At 45.9% G+C, this 17,703-nt stretch overlaps 1 protein-coding gene across 1 annotated transcript in view; it reads left to right on the top strand.

Moving 5' to 3' along the window:
* LOC142574367 (meso-2,3-butanediol dehydrogenase-like) overlaps window positions 1-16,910 on the top strand; it is a 67,648-nt gene extending 50,738 nt beyond the window's left edge. The window contains exons 6-9 of the mRNA XM_075683468.1: window positions 4,155-4,224; window positions 5,984-6,020; window positions 13,812-13,875; window positions 16,514-16,910. Of these exons, the coding sequence (XP_075539583.1) occupies window positions 4,155-4,224; window positions 5,984-6,020; window positions 13,812-13,875; window positions 16,514-16,723 (381 nt within the window). The 3' untranslated portion in view covers window positions 16,724-16,910. The remainder of the gene's footprint in view (window positions 1-4,154; window positions 4,225-5,983; window positions 6,021-13,811; window positions 13,876-16,513) is intronic.
* Window positions 16,911-17,703: the final 793 nt, after the last annotated feature.

The raw sequence follows: 17,703 nt of genomic DNA, 5'->3' as shown, positions 1-17,703 counted from the left end.
CGTCGTCAGAAAGTAGAGCCCGAAAATTAGGTGATAAGGGCGACAGGTCTGCACGGTGAACTGGACTGGAACTTGGCGGCCAGCAATTCGTATGCGAGCAGTGCACGTACCCCTGACGGCAACAGTGACGCCAATAGCGACGCGTACGGCTGGTGCGATGGCAGCCGTAAGAACTTTGTTGAGGCGACGACATAGGTTAGCGCTCGTTATGGACACAAGTGCTCCAGTATCAATTAATCCCGTCAACGGAACACCATCTAGGCCTACATCAATTAAGTTCGTGTTGGTGAAGAGCGTCAATGGAGGATTTGGATAGGACGAACGTGATGCAGCACTACCGCCAAGAGCTGCATGGCCTAGTTTTCCATCCGGGATGGTCCAGAATTGGTCGACGACGAATAGTGGCGTGGCTGAGGCGAGCGCGACCGACGGCGCTCAGGTGATGGCGATCGAACAGGACGACTAACATCTACGGATACGTCAGAGGTAGGAGGCATACGGCGAGGCAAGCAACGTGGCACGTAGGCATATGGGCGAGGAGAAAGGGAAAATGAACTCGAATACGGGGATGTTCATGAGAGGCGGCAGTGGCGAGCGACGTGGCCAGCGCGGTGACAACGGAAGCAGATGGGCCTGTCGTCTGGAGTTCTCCACTCGGCAGGGTTGCGGTATCTGGGATGGGAATACAGATCGCCGTTAGACGGAGCTTTCGGCACCGGTCGGGCGTCAGGTCGAGAGACGGAGCAGGCAGCAGGAAAATTTATGTTGGCAAATTCTTGCCGTACAACTGCCGGGATGAGAGAGATCGCTGGGGCTGGTTGCCCAATGGTGATTTCAAGTGGGCTTGAATGGAACGGCGCAGAGTTTTAGCCTCGAGTTCGCGGCGAACACTACGTGTGACGTCCTCATTAAAAGGTGGTGGCGCGGTAAGGTCAACGCAAGACGACGTCGCAGCCGTGTTAGGGAACCGGGAGGACTGTGAAATGACGTGGCGGCTCTTGGCGAGCTCAAAGCGGCGGCATTCCTTGAAAATGGCGACGATGGTGGACACATTGTTGAAGACCAACAAGTTGGAGGCGTCGTCCGCGATCCCTTTAAGTACGTGGCCGACTTTGTCAACCTCGGCCATTTTCTCGTCGACGTTCCTGCAAAGAGCGAGCACGTCTTGTATGTTCGAGGCATACGATTCAGTAGAAGACTGAACTCGGGTAGCAAGCTCTTATCGAGCAGCCAGCTGGCGACCGGTGGGTTTCCAAAGAGGTCGACGAGCTTCTCCTTGAAAGCATCCCAGCTAGAGATCTCGTCCTGGTGTCTTCGGAACCAGACACGAGGAGTTGCGCCCAAGGAGAATAGGACCTTGGGTAGCAATATTGTATGGTCCCAGAGGTTGTCTTGGCTAACAGGCTCATACATGTTGAGCCAGTCCTCAACGTCGACATTATCTTGGCCGGGGAATATTCAAAGGTCGCGGAGATTGGTAATTGTAATGTTCATTGTTGTCGGGGTCGCAGGAATAGGAGACCGGGTGTCGTCACCGGGAACCATGGCTGAAAGCAGGACGGTCGGCCTATGCGGAGCTCCGTGGCGAGAACGGGGACCGGCACCCTCCACTAGATTGTTACGCGAAGGACGAGTCAGGAAGACGAGCAACTATTTACAGGTTTTATTTACAACAGCGGTTGCCGTGCTCACCGGTTAGATTCACAGCGCGAGCTCAGTTCGTTCTTCCTCCTGTTTTTCCGAGTGATGGGGCCCACGCGCCTCGTTCAAGCAATCAAATATCACACGCGTGTAGCTAATATCACGCACCATTATTACGCAATTACCAGGGCGTTCTCAAGTTAATTACGCAGGGGCTCGAAAGTTGCTGTCACTGGCTCATCCAGGCAGCAGATTTGGCTCTCTTATGTTCGCGCTAATTGGAGACATGCTTCTTCTGAGACTCGCTCATTGCCATCTTTCGGCACCCCTTCGCAAGAGCAGACGGGTATGGTGGGTAGCAACATGTGAGAAAGCATCCTAGCCGCTGAGCCATATATTGTGGATTTTTCTACACGCTATTTAGAGTGAAACAATCTTTGCCTGAATGAGCCATTTTACGGTATCTGGCAAGTTTATCGGCTCCATGGCAGAAGGAGGCGCAACCTGTTCGATAGGCAAGCAAGTTCGCTTACCGCCGCCGTGCGCAGCGAATGATAAGCCGTATCAGCACCACAGAAAGCTCCGAGCAATGGAGAGAAGTAAGGCACCGGTGCGTGGCGGTGACGATGTCGTAATAACACGATACTATGAACGAAGGCGAGAAGTTGTAGTCTCGAAATATCGGCGCTGGTCACGGGACAGCGAGAAACTCATAAGGAAGTAGAAAAACGGAACGCGGACGAGTATCGTCGATGGCATCGGAGGAACGCCAGGCCCAAATATTTATTGCGATTAAGTGAGCAAGCGTAAACAAATTGGTAGACGAAACAAGGGAGTCTTACAGCGATATGTGTGTGTGCGGACCTATCCAATGCACATACTCGCGATGCGTATTAGATATGGACATCATATGCCTATGCGATGATGATGTGTATGACATGTGTTGAGCCCTGTAATGGCGAAGACTCTCTACTGTCGCAACGTGTGACGCTTGAAGTAAAATAGCGCGTAGTGGGAACAGAAGGAACAGAAACGCAGTAGATCCAGCGAGTAGGAATCTATATACAGCGAAGCTTTGTGTTAATGCATGAAGAGTAGAAACAGGAGTAGACGAACGTGCGCGCACGCACACACACACACGCACACACACACACACACACACACACACACACACACACACACACACACACACACACACACACACACACAAACGCGCGCGCGCGCGCGCGCACGTACGCACGCAAGCACGCAAGCACGCACGCGCGCGCACGCGCGCACACGCGCGCACACACACACACGCACACGCGCACACACACACGCACACAAACACGCACGCACACGCACAGACACACACACACGCACTCACACGCACACACACACACAGTTAAGCACAGTAGCTTACTACTGGCGAGCACAAGGGACACCTTGCGCGTATCATGGTTTCAGAGGCAGCATGCCCATACGTACGTACCGCAATTCTAATCAGTTGAATCTAGAAGAAGCGCTTACTTCCGCATTTCCGTGCAGTCGCGGACACGTGAAGGCGAATTTTCTGGCTCTTTTTGTTTTTGTCCTCCGCACGGCCGGCATCTGGTGTTGTTGTCTGCAACCCATCAAGCGACGCTCACGGCGTGCGTACTCCGCTGTGATTGGTTGGGCTATTCGGAAATCTAAAAGCCAGGCCGTAGCCGCAGTGAAAAAGCCCAGCGAGAGTCGCAAAGAAACCTTTCGCTATTAAGACCTAAGAAATCACATTTATATTTACTGTGATTCGGTTCGAAGGTGTGCATAGAATGTACAGGCAGGTAAAGAAGGAAAGGAGTGGGCTGGCAACATCAACCAGAACGTAAAACAGCAGACCAAGAGACTACTTAGCATCTGTGTTGTCATTAATAAGGTTTTACATAGGATCGGTGCGATATGGTGCAGGGTGCTCTGACAAACTTTTTGTTGTCGCCTGAAAAATAAGCTGTGGTTGTGTGTGAAAAATAATATGCGAGCTTTAACTTTCGGTGTGTTTATAGTGCCTTTGGATGATTGATCTAGGACATGCGTAAGAAAATTAACACATAGACTGCCCTTGCATTGGCACACCGAGCACGTAGCAACCTTCGACTTTGCATTTTTATGTATGTATGCGTCTGTCATTATTATTCACACGAGCTTTAACAGAACTATCGAGCAGCATTTTATCCGTAGCAGTGTTATATGTATAGTATTGTCTGCATCGCGAATAATGCTATATGAACTGCTGTGTCGAAGTGCCGTCTCATGGTATTGCAATCGCCAACTTGGTTTTCTATACAAGGTGCGCATGTTTGTACCCGGTGTCTCAACTGATTTTATTATATTATGGCCTGCTCACGGCCAGTCATTTGCCCAAACTAAGATACTAGTCTGGTAGCATTACACTGAACGGTAGTAAACCCACGCGTATTTTCAGGATAGGCGAATTGCGTGAAACGTGTTCGCAAGCTTCTGATGCGGGTTCAATGTTCCATATATTCCGACAGATTAAGAATGCGACGCCTTATTGCTTGACAAAAGCGGCATTGGACAACCTCACACGGTGTGCCGCATTAGGTGAGTGCTGCTGGATGACCAGGTCTTAAGGATAATCTATATGCGAGCCTAAAGCTGGATTCACGAGAAGGGACGCATCGTTGTTTCAGTCCGCGGACGGGCATGACGTTCAGGCTAAGTGCCGATGAATCAAGCCGCACGCATGGACGACAAAGAGGTTGCAGCTCGGACACTCAGGCTTGTCTGCGGCCTGATTCAGTGATCCATCCTACCGGGCGAGACCAGCTTAAACGGCCTGCTTGTCACGGCGCCATAATACTAATTTGCCTTGCACACTTAAATAAATGCAATGCTATTGTAAGAGGGCCACGAGCTTTAAAGTGTTGTGACTGTGTGCCAATAATAAAGAATAAAATCCGTGCTGCATCATCGCGAAACTATATTTACTCCTGTTTCGAGAGGCATCTTGCGGATGGAAAATGTGCGTCACGACGTGTCTCCCTTTCATACGATATATTGTTTTTAGATACGAATGATATATACACATACGAATGATGTATGAGGAGAGTGCTTTTTTCAGCTACATCTACGATCACCGCGTTCTTAATAATGGTTTCGCCAAAAATTTTAAATCTATCAACGGATGTGCCGATAGCTCAGAATGGCCAACCCCTTTGACATAGCCACATTGTCGCAGGCGAGTTGATTGCCATAGAGTTTCCTACAATAATTACTAGAGGGTACTCTGGCGCTTACCATTGTTCAGCCACCATGTGAATGAGGGGAATTACATGGATCTGAGAAATCTCCGTGCTTCTGGCTTCAGACGTTCTTGCGACTTCGCTTAGTACGCTTTATTTGCCTTCATTGCCTTACATTTCAGCGCCATCAATACGTTTTCAATGTGCAGGACACTCTGCGAACACACACAATCACTACTAATTGCAGCGGTTCAGCCTGTTGACGTAGCCAAATCGAAACGCAACGCAACGCCCGCGAGGAAAGGCAAAGGGCGTTGTATGGTTCTTCTTGGTGCATGCATCCGTGGCGTGATAGTTTCAATATCCGATTTTTGTGTAGAGCTACTGTGTTCGAATCCTGTCATCGGGCAATTTTGATAATGTTTCCCTAATTATTTATGACACAGTACTTCGCTGAAAATTATCGCTTTACAACGTTGCGAAGCCGTTTGTAGCTAGAAAGAAAAATTTTAGCAAAATTCATGTAACTCCCGTGATTTTCTTGCTGGCTGAAACACCCCGATTGCAACTCCCGTATACAGTGCCGATAGAGTTCCCTCCATTACTTGTTGTACTAAATACGACGTTGATTGTGAAGGGGCTCAACGCGTCCTGGTGGTCAAATTTATGCGTCGCATGCCTTTCAGAGGCACTGGAAATCGTTTGTTCATCTCCAAGTGCAACTAGTAAACTACTGATTGATGAGAGGCACCGGACCTCGCAGTAACCAGTCTTTGTCCGTCTACGCTGGTCAGACCAAAGCAGCTCAATAGAACGTGAGAGATTATTCACAGCATATGTCTAGTAGCATATTTCTAGTCTGAGGCTCGCGGCCACTGTGAGAAAGTGACCACAGCCCTTTACCTGATTTAAGTTCGCATTGCGCTGTTCGTCGTCTATAGTTACACATTAACTACAGTCTCAATATATGAGGGCTCCAAATTACGAACATCGTGCATAAGTGTGCAAGCCTATTTGGCAATGATTATATTTTTGTTGAAGATGTGAGAAGACTACGCCCAGGGCGCAGGTGCTCTTAAGGTTATCGTAATCACTTGCATTAATTGTCCCTTTTGCAGAGTATGCGGCTGATGGTGTACGTGTGAACGCAGTCAAGTAAGTCAAATATGCTTCGCCTTTCCTCCTTGTTTCAATGAATAACGCCCTGCTATGGCGTTCTTAGCCTCATTGCAGTCTGACGTAATAAAGTAGAATTTATCCTGCTTTTAAAAACAAATTAAATTATAGGGTTTTAAGTGCTAAAACCACAATCTGATTGTGGTGCACGCCGGGGACTCCGGAAATTTCGACCACCTTGGGTTCATTAACGTGTACCTAATTGTAAGTACACGGGCGTTCTCGCATTTCGCCCCCATCGAAATGTGGCCGGCGTGGCTTGGATTTGATCGCGCAACCTCGTGCTTAGCAGCTAACGCTATAGCCACTAAGCAACCACTGCGTTTACTGTTTCCATAGTTCACGAAACATGAAACCACGACCTTACTTGCTTGGCAAGATGCTACCTGCTAACTGCAGTGGAACCACTGTGTATCTCGTGCACTACGTTCGTCCCGTCACTCTTTTATATGTTATACCACATCTAACATTCTGCGCTGCTAATCCAGTAGTGCCTAGCGTATTGTAGAAGAAAGATGCCTGTAGAACTCTTCACTCGGTGAATGTCGACGTTAAAGGGACACTAAAGGCAAATATTAAGTCAAGCTGACGTGATAGATTAGAGCTGGAGAATCAAGAACGCGTTAATGTCATCGGGAACAGAGCCTTAGTAATCGAGAAATTGAGGCAAATGCAGGACACGATTACAGACTTCCCCGGCACATTCAAGTACTTGCCCTATTACGAAGGCACTGCTCATTTAGCTTCTGCCATTAGTACTCAACCATTCGTTGTAAGAATATAATTGTATTGCAGTGTAAGCCGAAAGAAAATGCTGCTTGCCCAGTTCTATTTATATTATAAAAAAATTCACTGATTACTATACTCACTAATGCGAAATTTGAGCGCAGCTGTATACGTGTTTTGATTTCGCGGTATATTGAGGCAAGGAATTTGAGAAAGACATGTACCAGAGGTCAAGCGCATCGGTTTTTACATACACGACTCGTCGAAGGTTCAAGTGTAATCGCTGGTGCCGCTTGGCTTCCACAAAGTACTGCACAATTCGCGTCGCGCATACAATCAAATTAACAAAACAATTGCTAACCAAAGCAATCAAAACAACGCGAACGTGACCGAGCCAAGCAAGCGAAACAAGCGCGAGTGAGAGCTGACGCGAGCAGACAATGACAGGAAATGAGCGGTCGGGCCGATCTCCATGAAACCAGTTTCCCGCGCACACGTCATTGATGGGACCGCTCTCAATGGTCTCCACCTGTTCGCTGTTTGCGGCTCGCGTCTTTGACCTGCCGCGCCGCGTTCGCTCTTTCTTCTTTTAACTGTTGTGCTCCTTCCCTCAGTTACGCCGCCGACGCTCGCTGCATCAACGGCCATTAAGAGCTGAGCTCTAAAAGAACTCATTGACATTGCCCTTGCCATCGATGCGAGTGAACGAAATATGTTATTTTCGCTCGACACTGTGCTTCCCGCGATATCGCGTTTCACGATTTTCGTTATCGCGTAGTGTTGCGCTGGTATTGGTGGCTCGCAAAACTCGCACAAACTGTAAGTAGCAGAGAATTTCGCGACCTGGTGATGTCACAGGATGCCCGAGCGGTCCGAGCCACTTGACCAAGAACAGCTGAAGCGGCAAATCAACCAGTCTGTCTTTCTGAGTTTCTCGAAGGCCGCGCGTTTGCATTCAGTGGAAGAAACTGAACCACCGCCTATCGGACACCGTTTTGCTCACCGGGGGCAGTAAAGGGGGCGATGGCCAGGAGCGTAGCCGGAGGGGGGGGGGGGGGCTAATCTTATGGGGCTTCAGCTGCCACCCGTTTCCCCCCACGAAAATTTTTCGTGTTGTCCATGCACCGCCGACCAAAGCAACCCACGGCGCCGGAAATCATTCTGGATTTTGTCTGGAACGTCTTTTTGACGCTCGAAAAGCGATTTCGCCGCTTTTCGACCATTATATACTGTGACATTTACTTAGATACGTAGATTTATTGAAGACTTGTCCGTATGTTTCGATATCTTGTTGCCAGGTTTTGTGCATACGTGCAGTGAACTTTGTTTCCAGTGGCACTTTTTGCCCTTTATCAAGCTGTATCTTCGCATTTGTATATTCCATTGTATCTTCACATTTCTAATGTACGAGGGCGAGTCCAATGAAGGTGAGCCTACTCACCCTGCGCAATTATGGTTCTATTCATTATCTGCAAGGCCTGCGCGTAGCACACAGGCTCTCTCATTTACACAAGTGACACGCAGGTGTGAGGATAAATGTTCTTTAGTGGGTTCATACATTGTGTTGGACACGGTTGCGTGACGTATTGGACGCTCCAGAAGTTGAGCAGCGTGGTGCCGCGAGGTTTATGACAGCTGAAGGTGTTTCCCAAAAAGAAATTAGTCACCGTAGGGCTGCCGTGTACATTGAACATTGCATTTCATTGGCCACTGTGAAGCGTTAGAACAAACGGTTCAAAGAAGGACGTGAAAGTTGCAAAGACGATCCCAGACCGGACCAAAGCCACCCCTAACAAAATTGCAAAGTTTGTTGAGCTGATGACAGAAGAACGGAGGATAAGCATCGATGAACTGGCAGAGCATGTGAACATCAGTCACGGTTCGGTTCACCGTCACAGTTCACACCACTACTCATGAACGTCTCGGCTATCGGCTCTTGTGTGCGCAATGGATGCCCAAGATTTTGAACCACCGCCAGAATACGGAGACGTTCGGCGCCGCCTTTACTCATCTGATCCGGTATCACAATAAGGGTGACTATTTCTTGTCGGCAATTGTGATCAGAGACGAACCATCATACCACTACTACGAGCCTTAAACACGACCGCAAAGCTTACTATGGAAACATTCGAATTCACCACCCCCAAAGAAAGCAAAGGCAGTCTTTTCCGCCGGAAAGGTGTTGTTGAATTTTATTTTGCGATCGACAGGGACCATTACTGATAGAATTTGCTAAATCTTGAGAGACAATCAATTGTTTCCGATATAGTGAAACGCCGGATCGGCTGCCTGTCGGAATCAAGAACAAACTACGTGAAAAATTGACGAATGGGGTCACCTTGTTCCACGACAATGCCCGTCCCCACGTATTGTCAGTGCGTAGCGTTCAAGAATTCGTTTGCAGCATCTTTGGCAATGGCAATGCAGTTATCATTCATGTATTTCATCCCTAGGCAAATTGTTTAAAAGAAACCTTTAGATCGGGCCCAACTCCGACGTGGCTTATTCAGATACATGTAAAACTCAGAAACGCTTTTCTGAGATAACTCCTGAATCGCTTTTAATGAAATTTGTTACATTTGAAAGAGTAAGTTAAATTCTAGTGTCTGTGGGAAGCGGAATTTCAATTTAGGGCCCGAACATTGTTTAAACTATTTTGAAAAATTCGAAACTTTGAAGAAAATAGAAGCACGAAGTTTACTAATTAATAGCTCTGCATCAGGAGCAGATATCGCGGTTCTGTAAACGGCATCCATTACACTATTCAAAGCGGACAAATTCGGTATATCTATCTGTATCCTAGATGAATTTGTTGTGTTATGTACAAGGGTTCTGCAAAAGCCGTATTGCCATAATACTTAATTTTTGGAGACTCATGTGTAACATTAATTTTGTCCGCTTTAGATGTACTATAAAGTGCAATTCACAAAATTGTGATATTAATTTTCATTGAAGATTTACAGAGTTGCAAACTTCATTGTTTCGTTTCCTGAAACTTTTCCATGTTTGCCACTTTTCAATAAAATATTGAGAAATCGAAAATTCGGAACAAAAAATCACTTGAAAGGATGTTTTTCTTTTAAATGCAACAAACCTCATCAAATTTGGTGCAGTGGTTGCCGAGAAAAACGAATTCTCATTCTATATGTATTTTGATGGGAGCATCCGACCTAATGTTTTCTCTTAGGAGGAGGCCGAGGTGCATTGTAAGCCCCCCCCCCCCCCCCCCGTTACCGAAATTTCTGGCTACGCCACTCGTGATGCGGCTTGCTAAGTCACCACTGCTTGGTTGGGTGGAGATGTGAACTGCGGCTAAGGTATTCGGGCCCTTTAGATACAATTTTCTTGTAAACTGATTCTTTTCTTGGCAGGAAAGAAGCACTGCGAGGTTTTTGTAATGTCATTTTTATTTAGCACATAGTGGACCTCGGTAGATGAAGCAGGAGGGGCAAAAAATGAACACTGTGAGCGAAATGAGACACGGGGCAAAAAGCGACAAGTTTACTTTCCAGCCACCTATATCTAAAACAAAAAAGTATTTTATTATGGTTCTATGTTTCATCAATAAATGGCGGTAGTTGTCCATTCCTTTTGATGTAAATGTTCGCAATTGATCCAAGAGATTCTGCGGGAAAGAAGGGGTGGTTGTTGTCAGTGAGCTCGTGATCCGCCAGACATGGTGAAATTCTGCTCGCCCAAATTTTCACACTCTGAATTTCAAGTGCTTGGCCTGCAAGAACTTAACTAAATGAAATTTTTTGAGGCGGGGTCGTTTTGCCTGAGGCAGTGTCTCATTTTGCCCCAAAGGTTGGGGCACTGTATCTTTTTTCCTAAGCTTTTGAACAGCAGGACCACATCAATGTATATGCACCACATACCTTGTACCCACAGGAATGTTCCTGTTTTTTATGGTATTGAATGAAATTTTTTAAAATATCCATTATTTGTAAATATTTGTTGCATTTTACTCCACCTTTTCCTAGTAGTCAAAAACATGTATAGACTAACAAACATGATTAAAATTACCTAGGAGAAAAAATTGCACAAATTTTGTGTAATCACTTCTATGCGCACAAATAAGAAGTAAACATAACTTAGTACATGAGTTGTCAAAATATGCACAAAAGTATGAAATTATCAAGAACGAAATTTGCAGGAAATGGTCGATGTTTTTTTTTTCGAAATCAGAAAGTAGATGTCCTGGAAAAAAAAAAACATTTGAAGGCAGTGCATTACATTCGCTAATAGTTCGCGGAAAGAACGGGTCTGTGGAAATGTTAATACGTGTGAACTATTATGTCAGGTTGTGATTGTGACTGTTTGTGATTGATTGTGATTGGCCGGGCTGCAGGCAGGCAGGTACGCAGGGCAGGCTGATAGAGGATAGTGTGTGAAGTGTCCTGAGAATGCTAATCGCATCAAATTTCAAATGCGAACTGAGAGAAGAACTTCACTTTGGCCTAGTTGGTATTTGCTGCATATCATATAATTGGTTGCCACGCTAAGCTGATGTATATTCTTGTTTGCTGCGATCTGCGCATGTTCGATTTGCCTATATATGCCCACGGGCTGCTGTGAATAAAACAGTTGAAAGTTACCGCCCGTGCTGTTTATGTGTTCTCTCCCTCTGTCCCCGTCTTTATTTGCGGTCAATATGATATGCGATATGAAGTCAGAGAAGTTGGGAACTTAAGAATTCTAGGGAATGCACTTTATTCGCACCCCAATTCCTTCCTTTTGACGGCATAGTTACTTCAGCAGGGTTGGGTAACAGCAGCCAGCATGCTTTCCAGCTTATCCCGCCCATTGATGTGCATGTTACCTATGCCAAGAGAATGAGTTTAGATTTAGTGGAGGTCTGACTACAAACAGCACAAGCGTACAACCGCTAAAATTAGGGACAAAGATATTGATAGTTCCCCTGCACGGCAAACTGATGCCGTAATCACGCCGACGTTTTTCAGAACTGATGCATCATTTTAAGTAGTCCCACTTCCGAGAAATATTTATGTATTTATGGATAAAGCCCATGTTGTTTTGTTAGCCGCGGTGGTTTCCTCGTATCAAATAATTCTGTTGCCTATTGAGAAACTGTGGCACTGGAAGCGGCCTTGGGCAGGCGCAACTTTCTCATGTTGTTCCCGCAAGGCTCTGGTGGCAGTCCACATGTGCGGGCTCCTTCCACAAGTGGTCGACCTATAAAGCACGTAATACACGTTGCTACAAAAGGAACCCAACAAAATGAACCATCGGCCTACAGAAAGGCAGCAATGGGACGGCCAATTTGCGCCAGTTATTTTCGACGTGAGACGTTTTCCACTTCGGTCTAGGAAGTGGTTGGCCAAAACGGCGCATAACAAAAATATGTTTTAATAATATTACTCATAGTTTATCAAACTTATTAGCCAGGCATTTCATTTTGCTATCTTCCTTTGTGTAGACGAAACCAGACTTTACTCAATCACGCACGCGTTAGTTGACAGATGACCCCGCTATTTCGCTACGTATGATGCCCAATCAGAGCTCAACTTAACGTCTCATTCGGTGTTCAGAGAAACATAGCAAATCAGTACATTTCTCGATCCTAGCGAGAGTGACCGCGTCAGTTCTGGTCCCAGTGCCCAGACACTCCTTCCAAAACGTGCCGACCAGCTACGAATAGGGAGCAGACACGATTGCAAAATTACACCACACGACGTCCAGTAGCTGTTAGATAAGTTAACCGTGTAAGCTTTCTAATCCGTGAATAAATGCAACTTGTATATTTGGTTGCGTCACTCCTGAACCCAAGGACCTATACACCGAAAGAAAGCACGTAAGGCAAAAAAGAAGAAAAGAAAACAGGGACACGAGGGAGCGACACGCACATACGCTGAGACTATACGCCATCTGTAGCACGCACAAGGTGCTTCACCTACCTCACAGCGGCATCGGCTATGCTTGTATATCCGATTTCTTGGGCATCGATTTGTGCGTGTATTCCTGCGCAAGTGTTGGAAAGAATAGCGCGGGCCCGAAATTTCTGCACATCCTTAGTAAACGTAGGTACGGCTGAAATCTTAAGCGCTGAGAAATGACAAATACAGGACAATAAAATAGATAAAAACCAAATAAAGAGTCCCGAAGGTCGCTGGGGTACGATGTAGGGCGAACGACGACTTGAAGATTGGGCGAGATGGTGGACGTCGTCGGGATGGCAAACTAATGTAGCGTGGATGGTGGGACTTCAGTATGCTTGCCCTGCTCTGTGTAGGTTTTCGCAGTGGCGAGCAACCTTATGCAGCTTCTATACATAAACCCACGTCAGGGCAGCAATAGTGGTAATATATGCCACGCGAGAAAATAAAAAAATATGTTACAGGTGTAATACGCGGAGGGCTTGTAGCTAACGCTGTAGAGATTTATCTCTTGTAATATAGTGATGTCCATATCACTTCAGCAATCTTGAGCGCTTCATTCTGTGAAGATAGTGGAGCGCAACGTTATGTTGCAGGACGTATTAGTATACGCCTCAGCCTTTTAAAGGAAATAGCTTTATTTGGCCTTTCGCCTGTTTGGTGACCGGGGGTGGGAACTTGCGCTAGCGCACAGAATGCGGGCTCCCACGCACCTAAGTGGCGCGGCACGTTTTTTTTTTTTTGCAGGACGCTAACTTCCAGACGCCCTTACTGTCCACATGCACTAACGCAACGTGCTGGTTGCTGGTTTCATTGCTAAGGCAATGAAAGAACAAACGCAACCTAACCATACTCACTGCAACAAGTATAGCCGTAAAGTGCATATTGGTTTAGAGAATCGAGTATCTTGAAGCGTTCAGGTATTCGCGTACATCGACGATAGTCATCGATGGCTCGTGCGCAATTCCTCTTTTTTTTATATGTGGGACACCAATGTTCCATTTTTTAACCTAAGATGTCATAATCAGTCGTACCTTCTTATTTCCTTTGTGAGCTTGCTTTTCAGGAGCTAAGTAAAATGTGAAAACCCTGAAACACAGAAGAAATATACCCAACCAAAAAGGTTGCATGCACATTTTTTTCCCAGCCCTGGCGTAATTAGGACGGCCACAGGAATAAAGCCTGGAACGACTCTCGAGGACAACATTCAGGTAAAAACCAAACTTCAGTTTCCACAAAGCTAAAGAATTATTAGTTTAAAGTATATGACAAATGAAGCCAGGCTAGTTGGGGACGAGATATCTTTTTTGTGGATACATCAAACATGCTTTAACTCTCAGAGTACAATTAGACGGAGCTATTTACTGGGACGTTCCGTGTTTTGACAGGCATGTTACTGGCTTGCAAGATAATACGGTGGTACACTGTACAATAATTTACTTCCTTAAAAGTGAAAAAATGTTTCAATTCGTCAGCACACAACCGTAGATCCAATTTACACACAAGAAGGGTGTAAGTGTGTGAGTGATAGAGAGTTACGCTTTTGTTCGCTTTTAATAGTAGAAGTTCATTAGAGTGTACGTATTTTTTCCACCTCTCAGGCAGCGCACTTTCCGGGTGGGAAGATACACTGAACGACATTACACGCTTCAGTAAGCTCATACGGTGCACTTGGGATCCTTTTTTGCCACCTTTACAGCGTCACTGAAGTGTTAATTAATTTCGTAAAACACTGATATAATATCTTAAAGCGATTTAGTAAAAAATGCTGCACGTGATTCCACTATAAGTAATTAGCAGCGGTAGAACAAGCAACGTCCCCGAAGACAAGGTTTCGACAAGGAAACCTGCATTCATCATTCCTCGTTGTCCCACAGATAATATCTTCAGGCCTCTGTGTTCTGATGAACCGTTCTTTCGTTTTCGATCACTATAGCGAAGGCGCTCTGCAGTCAGGGTGTTTCCTGCTGCGCAGGAATGAGCCCGTACTTTTAGAATAATAACAAAAGCTTTCCGGAAAATCTCATGCTTGCAATGCTTCTTCCTCATTAGCAAAAATAGCCGTGGTGCTAACAGCGCAAAACGTAGACGGGTAACGAGACGAGAAGACGACACCACGAGCGTTGACTTTCAACAACGTTTATTTGAATGTAATGTTTTGCTGGAACGTGTTGCGGAAAGCTTTGCGCTCTTAAGAACACGAGGGAAAACCAACAATCCCAGGCTGCTATTCTGGTAAAACAAGCCACAAGGATTAGCGCCGCGAAGGGTAGTTTAAGTTTGTCAAACAGTAATACCGTGGCAATTATCTGGCTTTATGCATAGGCCACTGTATCGCCTACTGATTATAACAGAGGTTGTTTCAAAATACATTACTGCTTTCAGTAAACATACATTTTTAGTTTTTAGTTTTTCTCATACGTAATCATATATATATATATATATATATATATATATATATATATATATATATATATATATATATATGTGAAGTGTATGTGTGTGAGTGTGTGTGTGTGTGTGTGCGTGTGCTTAGAACGTACGCACATTTTTTCAATTGGAAGCAGACTTTGTAAAAAATTGACCTTAGGATACAGCGAAGTCATGTGACATGAACCAAATTAGTTGAAGCCATTCTTACTTTCGAACGAATTCGCAGTGGGTCACAGTTATCTAGCTAATCTTTACAAGTTATTTTTCTAATTATTCACTTCGTGGCATGTGAGCCAATTGTGAAAGTGAAGCCTAGCTTTAAACAGGCGATGTCCCTTAAATACGTATTAGTGTGCCTTGTACCAGTGTGAGAAATCCGCCTGCGAATACTGTGACGAAACGCTCCAATGTTTCATGTGGCATTTCTCAGCGCTACATTCTTTCAGAGTACATTTACTCATAATCTTTAAATTCTAAGCACCAATAGTGCGCACGACCGCGCAAGTACGAACGGTACCTGTCAGTCAGAGAGATCGTGCCGATGTCTCAGAAAAATCACGTGAATTAGGTGAAACTAGCGACATTGCAATGTGTCGGCTGATTGGCCACCAGTATAGAAAAAGACTCGGTAAGCTCATTTCAGAGCATGGAACTCGCCGCAGTGAAGTTTCGCACGAATGCGCCCGCTCGCCTTGCTGATCCGCAGCGCTGAACAAGTGACGGTGATTAAGTTTGAGACTGCTTTCGTGCATCTGCGATAAACTCCTGATAGCTCAACGTTAGGTGAACGTCTTAATCCGTTCTCATGTCACTGGTGTCTATGTTTGCAGTCATACCATCTTACGTCGCTTCAGTATTTACTGCTGTACCATAAATTATTAGCTGCGTACTCCTTTGTACGCACCAGAGTGCGCATGTATTTCCTTCGGTATGAAGGCGAGCCTCGTTCCCTATATTGTGACATTGAACAATATATCTAACGAGATGCAGTTAGGCGTTCTTTCTCACTTTCCAGTAAGAAACAGCACGGGGGACTGCACGACGGCTCCAGTCCCCCACACAAAGTTACGTAATATGTTAGCTGTGCAGTCTAACCCGCAACAGTTAATCCCGACAGCGTGCTTACCTAGCTCCACACTGTCCTGGCCACAGAAATCGAGTCCCTGCGCGCCTTTGTTATTTCCGAACAAGGGGAAAGGCATTTTTTCCCTATTACTGTTAAAAGGGGATAGATGTTACACGTGCAAGCTTGCACAGCAGTGTCTGGTGATACAGCTCGGGCAGCAGAGTGTGGCGGAAAGCATTGTTATTTTATTCAGAGAACAGGAGGGCGGATAAATTTTTACTCCCTTCTACCTATGTAGAAGGTTCACTGCAATCGTTGTTTCCCGCTTTGCAAATGTCACGCCTTTGCAGAAGCTGGAGAGACTGACCACGCACGCGCATCCACTGGGAAGACTGGGGAACCCGGACGAGGTGGCCCGATGCATCGCTTTTCTGGCCTCGGACGATGCCTCGTTTGTGACGGGAGCCACTTTGCCCGTGGACGGGGGCGTCCACGTCTCGTCGGCCCTTTCGCCGAGCGTTCCTTCGGAGCAGACCGCGCAGATACAGCAACACCACTGAGCACAAGGCACTAAAGGCGGGTCGTATCTGACCGAAGGATGAAGAAATAAGCAGATACAATTTAAAAAAAAACTGCACAAGATTGAGCTGGTGCAGGTATTTTTCACGGTGATGTATAATTTTCGAATAAAAAGCCAAGCAAAAGAGCTGCTAGGCTTCCACGTGCAGCAATAAAATGTATTCAGAATCAGAAGCGCAGGTATGTGCATTAACCAAGCCATATTGAAATCACACCACCATGAGACGCCGTATGTTCAATACGCAGATAAGGAGACTTCGCAAGAGTAGCTACGTGGAAGGCATAACCGCGCGAACAATGCAGTAGCTGTGGACTGAAATGGAAGTAAACCAGAAAAGAAGAAAATCCCATTGTGTGATACCAACAAACCATCTGTTGAGCCTTGCGTTGCCAACCTTTCGCACACCATGACGAAAATTGCAGGCAGACGTAATATTCAACTACACTTCAGCTCATTTAAAGGTCACATGTGCGAAAAAAATAATAATGAAGGTAAAGATAACCACGGGCATATTTCTGAAGTGAAGCACGGAAAAATATTCGCGTAACGTGCGAAAGGTGCTTTCTACAAAAATCTAGCTGTGCAACGCAAGCTCTGTTGTTGCACGCCAAATTTCGAAGGAACTACAGTTTTTGCGCGCTCTTATCACAAGACACATAGGAAAAACTTGAAGGCTCTGAGCAATGGGGGAGGAGAGGGTACTTTCGAGTAACGAACGGCATGCGCGTTATCTGCATGATAGCATTCCCGTCAGGAAAGTAGCTGGCGCGGCGTTTTCAAGAAAGGAAACGCATCAAGGCAGATGACGATTATCGTTGTGTGGCAAAAGGGGCACTCCAAAGGGTGTAAACTTTTCTAGAGTGTAGGCACCGCTGGATTTCTTGAAGCCCTTGGGTTCAGCGAGAGTAGGGGAAAGTAAATATGTCCGCAATAGAGATTAGTAAGAGGCGATCGGAAGAT

This window comes from Dermacentor variabilis, chromosome 3 (assembly GCF_050947875.1).
Source record: "Dermacentor variabilis isolate Ectoservices chromosome 3, ASM5094787v1, whole genome shotgun sequence".
Taxonomy (NCBI): Eukaryota; Metazoa; Arthropoda; class Arachnida; order Ixodida; family Ixodidae; genus Dermacentor; species Dermacentor variabilis.
Note: the sequence above shows the minus strand (reverse complement) of the source record. Positions and strands in the feature narration are given on the sequence as shown.